At 57.4% G+C, this 11,144-nt stretch overlaps 1 protein-coding gene across 3 annotated transcripts in view; it reads right to left on the reverse strand.

The window, feature by feature from the left end:
- Positions 1-8,760, reverse strand: part of PAPLN (papilin, proteoglycan like sulfated glycoprotein) — a 30,545-nt gene extending 21,785 nt beyond the window's left edge. For all 3 annotated transcript variants that reach the window (XM_046009244.1, XM_046009243.1, XM_046009242.1), the window contains exons 1-7: positions 8,648-8,760; positions 5,830-5,889; positions 4,180-4,295; positions 3,307-3,367; positions 2,887-2,989; positions 987-1,117; positions 140-263 (exon numbers count right to left, since the gene is read on the reverse strand). In XM_046009244.1, coding sequence (XP_045865200.1) covers positions 140-263; positions 987-1,117; positions 2,887-2,989; positions 3,307-3,367; positions 4,180-4,295; positions 5,830-5,883 — 589 coding nt within the window. In that variant the 5' untranslated portion in view covers positions 5,884-5,889; positions 8,648-8,760. The remainder of the gene's footprint in view (positions 1-139; positions 264-986; positions 1,118-2,886; positions 2,990-3,306; positions 3,368-4,179; positions 4,296-5,829; positions 5,890-8,647) is intronic.
- Between the last annotated feature and the right edge of the window lie 2,384 nt (positions 8,761-11,144).

Raw genomic sequence — 11,144 nt, forward strand, 5'->3', positions numbered from 1 at the left:
CTAAGGCACGATCGGAGGACCAGATCAGACGCCCGCAGGGCCACCAGGATGACTCAGCTGCAGAAGTCAGGCAAGGAAGGGACAGGCGACAGACCTTCACCTCAACTGCCTGTGGGCCCCCGCCCCCGACGACCCCCACCTCTGCTGAGGTCATTGGCATCAAAGGTGCCTGTGACGGGGTAGCAGGTCCTGCCGTCACCCCCACACTGCAGACACTTGTCCTCCTCCTTTGAGGAGTCGAGGTTGTAGTCACAGCCCACGACCTACCAGGCAGAGATGAGAAGAAAGACCCCAGAGGTCACGGACACACGAGGACCTGAACCCAGATCGCGCAGTAGCTATTCATCGCCCACTAAGGCCGAGTGATCTGGCCTGTGGCTGACAGTTTACCATTCCCCCGGCTCAACACCGTCTCCCCTTCTCTGGCAGCAATACGTTTTCGTTTGGGGCCCTGCCCCTCCCAGGTTGGACAGACTCCCCAACAGTGAGTGTGGGGCACGTCAGTGGGCTCCACGCCCTGCCCCAAGCAAGTGGTTTATAGGAATCCCCCAGGCCAGACAAATCTGGGGCAACTCTGGGTCGCTGGGACCCCTGAGAAGTGGGTGCCCTTTCCAGCCAGAGCTGGGAGCTGCTGATGGCCCTCTACGTATCTCCCAGGATCCCAGCGGACCCAGAGGAGAGAAAAGCCCAGAGGCGAGGAGACCGTTCCAGCCCCTGCAGCCAGCCAGCCCAGCCCTTGGGGGCTTTCTTCCCCTTTGTCAGTTTTCATGGGGTTTCTACAACTTGACACCCAGAGGGTTGTTCCTATCGGGGCACCTGGTCGCAAAGGGGAGAAGGTCATAGGGCATCTGTGATGCAAAGACACCTCAAAGCTGCCCGTGAGAAGACATTAACCTCCTGAGAGCCTCTGGTGCAGGGCAGGGAGACATCCCACAATACGCCCCAGGCCAGCCCGCAGGGGACGGGGGGGCAGGAGCACCACGCACCCGGCAGCTGCCATCCACACAGACGTCCCGTGTGCCAGGCTCACAGGGTGTCCCATCCACGACAGCCTCCCTGTGCTTGAAGTAGAAGTTCTCCCCCTTGGGAATGCAGTTCAGCTCGCACTTGTTCGGGGCTGAGGCAGACAGAGGGGGAAGCTGAGATCCCAGGCAAGCAGCAAGTCCTCTCCTGGGCACAGTGAAGGGTGGGCGGGGCCAGAAGCACACACATGGGGTGGGGGGCGTGGAGAGAAAGCCCTTGCATGGGCTCTCCCAGTGGGAGAGAATCCCACTCCACCCCCCACCCCCTGCTGGAAACGTTCACAAAACCACAGCCTCCCTGGGGATCAAGTGGAAGAAAAATCCCAGGTGTCGCAGCCTTATAATCAGCCCATGTGTTAACAATCCGATCCTCTAAGTCAGTTTCTAACAGACCAGCAGGCCTGTGGGCTGTGCTGTAACGTACTGGACCATACGGTTACATGGGGAGACGCTTCCCCCACACAACGCAGAATAGGCCTACGTAATAATTACAAATATGTATGTGTTTATAGAGACAATAATGTGAAAAGGGCTAGATGGAATGCTAGGCCAAACCCTAGGTGAGGCGTGGGGTCAAGGTCACTTAGGAGTTTTCACTTTTATAGCCATCTAAATATTATATACACATTGTTTAAACAGCCCAAAGTCCTAGTAGGAATGCAGTCACCTGCACCACAGAGAAGGCATCCCTCCATGACCCTTTCCTCTGTGTTCTGGTTTTTCTACATGGATGTATTTAGGGCACCTGGGGGGATGTAGTCTGTTGAGCATCTGACTCAATTTCAGCTCTGGTCGTGATCTCAGGTTGTGGGATCGAGCCCCGAGTAGGACTCCATGTGGGGCATAGCGTCTGCTTGGGATTCTCTCTCTCTCTCTCTCCCTCCCTCCCTCTGCTAGCATGCTTGCTCCCTCTCAAATAAATAAATATTTTAAAAAACATGGATCGGGGTGCCAGCGTGGCTCAGTGGGTTAAGCCTCTGCCTTCAGCTCAGGTCATGATCCCAGGGTCCTGGGATGGAGCTCTGCATCGGGCTCTCTGCTCAGTGGGGAGCCTGCTTCTCTCTCTCCCTCTCTGCCTACTTGTTATCTGTCTGTCAAATACATAAATAAAATCTTTTAAAAATATATGGATACGTTTCAATTATCCAGGAGGAGCAGTGGATGCCACAGACTCCCCTGGGGCCACCCCTCCAGCCAAGACCCCGCTCCCTGTCCAGCAGCACACACAGAATGTAAGTGGTCATGCAGCCAGATGCCATACTCTCCAGGAGTCGCCGGCAATGAGCAGTGACCATAAAACTCAGGAGGAGGAGCCCAAGCAATCTTCTGACACATCTGAAGTGCTTTAGTCACATTCACAGGTTTTTTCCTTGAACTGTATGGCTCTAAAATTAACCACCCGCAAAGCCACTCAGGGCAAGCCCGTGGGCCCCAGGGATCCTGAATAAATGGGCTCTTGCTGTTCCAAGCCCCCGGCAGCCCTGACCTTCAGTTGGCCCTCCCCTGGCCTGCCCTGACTGGCACCCTAATTCCCCATGGCCTCTAACTCCCCACGCCCTCTGCAGCACAAAGAACGCCTCTGGGGCAGGCCAGAGAGAGCAGGGCTCCAAGAGGCACAGACATGGCCGAGTGGACTTGTTTGAAAATGTATAGAAGGATGGAGAGACTCAAAATGACACCGCCCCCAACCACGTTGTGCAGCGACGAGCACCTGCTCGAGGGTCCTGTGAGTTTTTTAAAATGCATTTGACAGAGCGTCTGTAATGCGGTGGTAAGCACGCGCCGTGGAAAGTCAGTGTACAGAAGAGATCCGGAGCAGCTGGGCACGGGCAGCAGGGGTGCGGGCGCCGGGACTGCCACTCACCTCCGTAGTACGGCAGCCACTTGTACCGCCTTCCCTGGAAGTCCTGGCTGTCGAACTGGGAGCACTGCTCCGCCCGGAAGTCCCTGGCGCCCTCCGGGCAGCTCTGCGAGGGAGGGACGCGTGGGGCCTCCACAGGGGTCCACCCACCCCACTGCACCTGGGGTGGTCGGAGTCATCCCCACCAACATTCCCCCCTCACCCCAGCAGCTCAGGACTGGGGGTGTGGGCCCCTAGACCTCCCGAGTGCTCCCCGGCAGGGGCTTCGGGCTGCTGGAGAGGAGGCTGTCATTCTGGGTGGGAGGGGAGCAAGGGGCTTCCCACAGCCCAGACTGTGCACCTGCAGGAGGATGCCCCGGGAACTGGGAGGGGAGGAAGGGAGGGGGTCCCGGAAGCTGGGGTCCCCACTCCTTCAGGCTTTACCTCGGTGTGGCAAGAGCTGTGGCTCCGGGCAGGGCCCACGCAGCTGGAGCCCCCATCTCTCCTGAAGACGAGAACACCAGGGACCTGAACCCCATGAGCCAACACCCCCCCCTCCTCCTCAGGCTCTCCTGCAGGCCACCGAGGGGCAGAGGAGGGGGACCTGCACACACAGATCCCCTCAGGCAGACGCGGTGAGCCCTGTGTCTATACTAAAGCCAGACTCAGAAGCGTATCCCGGAGGTCCTCTAACTTGGGGCTACCTCGCCTCTTAAAGCAAATTTCCAGAGAAGACCCAACTTTGGCCTTTAGAGAAAAAGTAAGATGTAATATATACCCGCCCCCCCTCCAAGGTCATTCTGCAGTTTAGGGAGCACATGATGCCTGGAGTAAGAGCTTGAGGCTCGTCCTCCTCCCACGAGGTGCTCAGGAAGACCGAGTTCAACCCACTGACAAAGGTCACCCCCACCTTGCTTGTGCCCCAGCCTTCGCTAGCACGTTTCGGAGCGCAGGGCACATGGTAGGGGCTTAAAACTTCCCTTGCAGTGGGGGACGTCTATACTCAACAGAGACCGAAGGTAGAGGAACTCTGCGGGTTAGGAACTGAAGACTGTTCATTGGTTTGCCAAGAATTTACCGCACCTGCCCCATGCCAGACGTAGCACTGGGAGCTAGGGACTCGGGGCTGGGGGCAGCAGGCACAGCTCTAGCTCCCCTGAAACGAGGCTGACTGTCAGAATCAGAGTGTATTCGATTTCAATACTCCAGCCACGCGGCTCCCACAGCAAACCCGCGGCTCCGTGACCCAGCAGACACCTGAGCAGCCTGCCCCCCTCCGCCCCCCCTTGACAGGCTGGCCCCGCCCAGCCCCCCTACCTCTGGGAGAAGCAGGGGCGCTCCCTGACGCTGACGCCCACTCCGCAGGTCCGGCTGCAGGAGCTCCAGGGACCCCAGGGTCCCCAGGTGTCACTCTGCCGCCTCACCTTGGGAGCCTGGAGGAAAAGACACCCTCGGAGGTGTGAGTTGGTACTCAGAGGGCCCCTATCTAAAAACACCCCCCTACCTCCGCTTGGGAGCCTGGATTCTCTCTCCCAGAGCAAACACCAGGCGCCCCAAACACTCAGCACAAGGAGCCGAGAGCCTTACAAACCGCCCTGGTCTCCTGCACCCAGCACCCGCGAGGCAGCTAGCCACTTGTTTGGGGAGGGGGGCGGGGGCTACCAGCGGGCAGGAGGGAGGGAGCGAGCCAACCGGCCAGATTCCCTCCACACTGGCTCTCTGAGGAAAGAAAGCACATTTCGCATCAGGCATGTTTTGTTTCCCGGTAATTACCCCAACCATGAGCTGCCGATGTGGGGCAGGAATGAGCTCGTCCAGGCCATGCTCCACTGGCCCGTCCTGGTCCTCACCTGCCCCTGCTGCTCCCCGAACAAGCCCCTCCTCCTCCGACTCCCCCCAACCCTCCCCACGGCAAGGCAACTCAGGGACCCTCTTTCTTCCTTGCTGTGCTGTTCCCAGGGCTGCCCTGAGCAGGTGTGGGTGCGAGAGGGGGCAGAGGGAGCCACCGCTGACCAGCCTGGGTTTGCATCTGCACTTTCTGCCTCCCTCACCACTGTCCGCACCCAGGAGGGACCCCAGGGCGCCTCTGCCCCTACCCCAGCCAGAGCCAGCGAGGAGAGCTGCGGAGGAGAGCTCAGCACCCGCCCCCAGCCCCCAGCTCACATGCTGTGGGCAGGAGGAGGTGGGGGGGGTCACTCAGGTGTTTCTAAGGCAGAAAGCCCCTAAGAGGACTTAGGGCGTGCAGTACCCCTTGACTCATTTCACCTGCAGAGTAACCGGCGGTCAGTATTACAACCCCCCCCACGTGGCTACTTAGGGTCATTAAAATTAAACTAAATCAAACCACTTAATTCTTCAGTTGCAATAGCCACGATTCCCGGGCTCAGTGGCCATGGAACCAAGTGTCTCTAAGGACAGCACAGTTTCAGAACATTTTTTATCATCTCAGAAAGTTCTCTAGACCATCCCTGCTCTCTCTAGAGCTAAATCCTTAGTGCGGTGGGGGGACCCGCAAGCAAACAGAGTCAAGCTGAGGGCAGCCCAATTCGGTCCCAGGCAGATGATGGGCCATTTAGCCCTGCACCTGGGCTGGAGCCAGCCCTGCCCCCTCCCCTTCCTTCCACCTTGTAAGACTACACGGGGAGTGGGGAGTCCCGGCCTTAGGGAGCACCCAACACCTTCTGAAGGAGGACGGTGAGGGGAATTTGCACAGCCGGGAAGGCTGCTCTGGGCCCCTTGGTCAGACAGCTTCAGGCTGCACCCCTTTTTGAAAGAGCTGGGGGTCCCAGGACCTCCCGCAGGAGGTCGCGACTGGGAAAGGGGGCTCCAAGCTGTGGCGCCCTAAACCCCAGGGCGTCCTCCCAGCTGAGGGCCTGCGCCCGACCACCCAAATTCCCCTCCCCCCCCACCCCCGCCTTGCACTCCAGCTGGGGGCCCAGGCAGAGCTGTGTGCAGGGCCGCACTCACCGAGGACCTGGGCGCTGGGGCCAGCAGCAGGGGCACGAGCAGGAGCAGCCGCATCTCTGCCTGTGGGAGAGGTCGGGATTGGAAGGGTTGGGGCAGGGCCGGGTCCCTTCCTCCCGGTTGCCCACAGGTGACTGCAGAGCCACAGAAGGCCGAGAGGCCATGGTACTCAGGTGCGGGAGAAAAGGCCCGTCTACTACCGGCTTCTAAATGTTCAAGAGTACCTTCTTTCGGGATTTCAAAGGGGAAAGAAAGAGGGCCATTAAAAACACTTGTTGAAAGACAGGTTCAGAATCAAAGCAATCAGTCTCAAGCGTTTTAATTTAGCAAGAGATTCCTTTTTTTAAAAGCCATTACACCTGTTGTTTTAAAACATAATTTGTGGGGTTTTTTTTTTAGTTTTTTTTCTTAATTTGTTATTTTTTAGTAGATTTTATTTAGGGGCGCCTGGGTTAGTCTCCCTGGCTCAGTCATTAAGCGTCTGCCTTCCGCTCAAGTCATGACCGCAGGATCCTGGGATTGAGCTCCACATTGGGCTCCCTGCTCAGCGGGAAGCCTGCTTTCCCTCTCCGACTCCCTCAGCTCTTTCTGTCTGTCTGTCTCTCTCTCGCTGTCAAATAAATAAATAAAATCTTTTAAAAAATTTTATTTATTTGAGCACAAGCAGGGGGAGTGGCAGGCAGAGGGAGAGGGAGCAGATGACCCTCTAAGCAGGGAGCCCTGCTTGGGGCTCCATCCCAGGACCCCAGGATCATGACCTGAGCCGAAGACAGCCGCTTAACCCATGCGCCCGTTAATATATTAATATATATTTTTTCTTTTTTCTTTTCTTTTTTTTTTTTTTATTTGACAGAGAGAAATCACAACTAGGCAGAGAGGCAGGCAGAGAGAGGAGGAAGCAGGCTCCCCATGGAGCAGAGAGCCCGACACGGGGCTCGATCCCAGGACCCCAGGATCATGACCTGAGCCAAAGGCAGAGGCTTTAACCCACTGAGCCACCCAGGCGCCCCATATATATATATTTTAAAAGAAACTCTCCCAAGATGTCTTTAAAAATCAAAAGCTTTAAAGACATCAGCTGTATCCTACCTTCAGCCCAAACCAGCATTTCTCTGCACAAGAAAAGCTCCACAAGCCGGTTCTGTAACGTGTGTGTGTGTGTGTGTGTGTGTATGCGTTGTGGTTTCTGAGTGCAGGCTGTGGGTGACTCTGGAAGACACGGGTGAAAAGAAGTGTGTGTAGCATGTGCGTGTGCACAATGTATGTGTGCAGTGTGGCGTGAGTGTGCAAGGAGTGTGTGTGTGCAGTGTGCTGGGTTCTGTCTGCACAGTATGTGTGTATCTACATGTGTGTACGTCACTATTGGAGAATGACATACGTAATATGTTCCTTCAGTACAAAACATTCAACAAGTACTGACTTGTATGTTAAAATTTTAAAATCTGTAATTTTACCAATGTTATTCATTATTCAAGTCTAAAATGACTTCATTTTACAAGGACAAAGCAGCATACCTAAGCCAAGTTCAGCAAAATTTAATCTGGCACATTTACCGACGTACATGCTTCGTTAATTTAGCACAAACAGTGATTCATTTAGCCATTACTTTCACAGTCAAATAAATCAGAGGTTCCTGGGGCTAGCTGAGGGGGGGGGGGGACGGTTGACAGGGGTGTCGCCTGCGCCCGCCGCTCCTGTAAGAGCAGCGTGCGGGAGGGGAGGCCCGCGTGGCTCTGTGAGTCTTGTTCTAGGACAAGATGAACGACAAGGGACGCTTCTCTAGAGGAGACCGCCGTTACGGAGGGAGGTGAGCAGAGCCAAGGGAGAGACTTAAGACGGAAGAGAAGGCTTGTGATTGCTGCCCAGTTCTACCACCACGCTGCAACTGAGCCAGATCGAGACCCACAGCTGCAAACCCAAGGTCGCGAAAGCCAGAAAGGTTATTTCAATTCGCTTGGGAGAAAAAACAGAAAAAAGACCCCGTGCGACACGAGGGCCAGCCCTGCGGCTCGGGCATCGATCGGACTACTCCCCGGGGCTCCCACGGCTCCCTGAGGGCCCGGCCCGCTGCGCCCCCCTGCCGGGGCCGGCAGGGTGGGCTCCTCTCACGTTGTGTCCCCGAGGAACACGGCGCGGCCCGACCAGGGCTCCGCGGCCGAGCGGGTCTGCGCCTTCTCGCGGGGAGGTTAGACAGGACCCGCGCCCGGGGTCCCTGCGCAGCCCCCCACCGCCCCCCGCGGACATCCGGACGCCCGAGGCCCGCGCGACGCGCGACGCCCTTCCCCGGCCGCCCCCTACTCAGGAATCTTCCCGGTTTCGGTCGCGAGGAGGCGCCCGCGACCCGCACTCCTCGCTCGGGGACTGGCCCACCCGCCCCCCGCCCGGGAACGCGGCCGCTGCAGCCCCCGAAGGCGGAAGGTGCGCTTCCCACGCGAGGCGCCGGGGCGACCGGGCACGTGCTGGCCCTGGCGGCACCTCGGGGAGGGGCGCGCTCGGCCTGCGGGGCGGGTGCCCGGGCGGCGCGGGAACGGCGTCCCGCGGAGGCGACGCCCGAGGGGGCGGGCGGCGTGGGCGCGGGGCCCCGGGTCGCGTCCTGCTGCCCAGCACGAGCCCCCGGGTCTCCCCGCCTCTCCTGCGGGCCGGTGACCTTCCAGCCCCGCCCGAGGGCGCGCGGTGCGGAGAGGCGACCTGGCCGACAGCAGGATCCCCCAGCCCCTTCCTCCGACGCGGCTCAGCCTGCGGGCCGGGCGGGGCGCGTTCCTGCAGCAGCCACGGGCCAAGCCGCCCCTGCGGCCGGGTCCCTGTCCCTCCGCTCTCCTACCTGTCTCCGTGCGCGCAGGGTCCGCCGTGCCGCTCCGTCGGTGCCGCCCCGGGAATGGGAGGTTGGCCAGACGGCGAGGAACGCCTGCGGAGGTTGGACTTTCCCTGCCGCCGGCTGGCCGCCTCCCCGCCCCATCTCCCCCCGCCCGGCCCTGCAGACGCGCAGCCCCAGTCCCCGCGGAGGGGCCCCCACAGGGACCCGTGCCGCATCCCCTTGGGTCGGTGCCAGGGCTTGGCTTTCCCCCCACTCTGTTTCCGCTCTTGGGCGGGCAGCAGTCGCCCACCCGGGCCCGTTTCCTCTGTGCTAAGCCCCCCACCTCTGGATCGTCCCCCTCCACGCCCGTCTTCCTCACAGCACACCTCCGCGTCCCGCCGTCTGCTCCTCCTCCACCCCGGATTCCATGCAGGCAGACCTCACTCTATTCTGCCTGCCTGGGGTTGTCTTCTTAGGGTTGTTTGTTTGGGGACTTGGCTTTTTTGCCATTTGCTTTATTCCGCTTTGCAGATAAATCGCATTTATTTATTTATTTATTTTAAATTTATTATTTATTTATTTATTTATTACACACTGAAGGTTTGTGGCGACCCCGCCTGGAGCAAGTCTGTGGGCATCCATTCTTCCGACAACATTCGTTCAAATCGTGTCTCTGTGTCATATATTGGTAATTCTTGCAATATTTCAAAATTTTTCATGGTGATCAGTGATTATGATGTCCTGAAAGCTCAGATAAGGGTTAGCATTTTTCAGCAATAAGGTACTTTTTTTAATTCGAAAAACTGGTTTTTTTAGGGGCACGTGGCTGGCTCAGTGGGTACAGCATGTGACTCTTGATCTCAGAGGTTGTGAGTTTGAGCCCCATCCTGGGCATACAGTTTACCTTAAAAAAAAAAAAAGGTTTTTTAGTCATGCTATCGCACACTTAATAGACTACAGTATAGTGTAAACATAAGTTTTATATGCAGCGGGAACCAAAAAAATTTTACTCACTGTATTGCGATTTCATTTTATTGTGGCGGTTTGGGGGCCAGACCTGCCGTATCTCCAGGATGAGCCCGAATTTCAGGCACGGCTGTTTCTCCACGCATGCGCTGCTGCATCCTACCCTCCTAGCCAGCTTTCCCCACTGCGGAGAACGCACGCTGGAAGCCCGGTCTCCCTTCCAAACTCCTACTCACCCCTCAAGACCCTGGCCAAACGTCAGCTCTTCTAGAAGCCTTCCCCGCACCATGGCAGGCGAAGCTGGTACCCAGCCGGCTCCCTCCGTCTCTGTCCCTGTCTGCAGTGGTTTATTGTGGTGCCACGCAGTGTGGGAATCCGAGTCTCTCTACTCCGCTGTCAGCGGAACATAAATCTTGCCTCCCCAACACCTGTGCCCAGGGTGCAAGGTAGGGGCTCAAGAAATGTGATAAATTTAATTTCCTTTCCTAGTTGTCCTTTTTCACAACAAAGGCATTTCTTGCCTGCCACCCCTTTTTTGAAATTGAAAATCACCTACATTTCAATTTTTTTTGAAATTGAAAATAGCATTGGCCCTGGGCCACGTGGGAGGTGGGAAGTTCACAAGGCAGGTCCCTTTCCCTCACCCTCTTAAAGCTTCAGGCCTTTGCTTACCCCGGGCCCCTGGTCATTTCTTCCCCTGGGGCCTCCACTGGGGACAGAGAAAAGTCACGAGTGAGAGGCCCAACCCTTGTTCAGATCCCCCCCCCGCCAAGCTCCTGTAAGTCATTTCTCTAGGCTGTCACTGTTATTCAGACAAAGGCTTATTAAACCATAAACATTTTAAATCTGCCCCATTTCTTACCCATCAATGAAGAGAAAAGCGGGAGCAGCTGTGTAAGCAGGGGGCCCCCGGGGACTGGTGTGAATTCTTCAGCAAAGATAAGCTTGGCAGAGAAAAGGAGTGGAATTACCCAAAGCCTGTCTAGAAGAGGAAAACAGTTTCTTCCATTCAAGAAGCCCCACTCCCTGCCCCCATCAGCCAGGAATTTTCTGAGCTTGGTCAAAGGTCCCCGTAAAGGAGGAGGAAGCCACTTCACCTCTCTGGCTCTGGGGCTGAGTAGCTGACACCCGGGGCCTCCACTGACACCACCTTCCTTCCTGGCCTCTCTGTGATTTTCCTCAGTGATCCCTTCTCAGACACCCAGGCCCGTGATTGCTTCTCCCCACCCTGGCTGCAAAGGAGACCCTGAGTGTGGGGAGGCAGAGCCCACACACAGTGCTTGGACCCACCAGCTAGTCCCCAACGGTTACTGGCTTGGGCAAGTAGTCCCCGTCTCCACGCCTCAGTTCCGCTCCCCCAGAGGGACATGGTGAGTTCAGGGCCCAGCACACCATGGTTTACCGAAAACTGGTGGGCAAAGGGGCACCTGGGTGGCTGAGTGGGTTAAGCCATTGCCTTGGGTTCAGGTTGTGATCTCAGGGTCCTGGGATCAAGGCCCGCATAACCCTCATTGGCTCTCTGCTCAGCAGGGAGCCTGCTTCCCCCTCTCTCTCTGCC

This window comes from Meles meles, chromosome 6 (genome assembly GCF_922984935.1).
Source record: "Meles meles chromosome 6, mMelMel3.1 paternal haplotype, whole genome shotgun sequence".
Lineage (NCBI taxonomy): Eukaryota > Metazoa > Chordata > Mammalia > Carnivora > Mustelidae > Meles > Meles meles.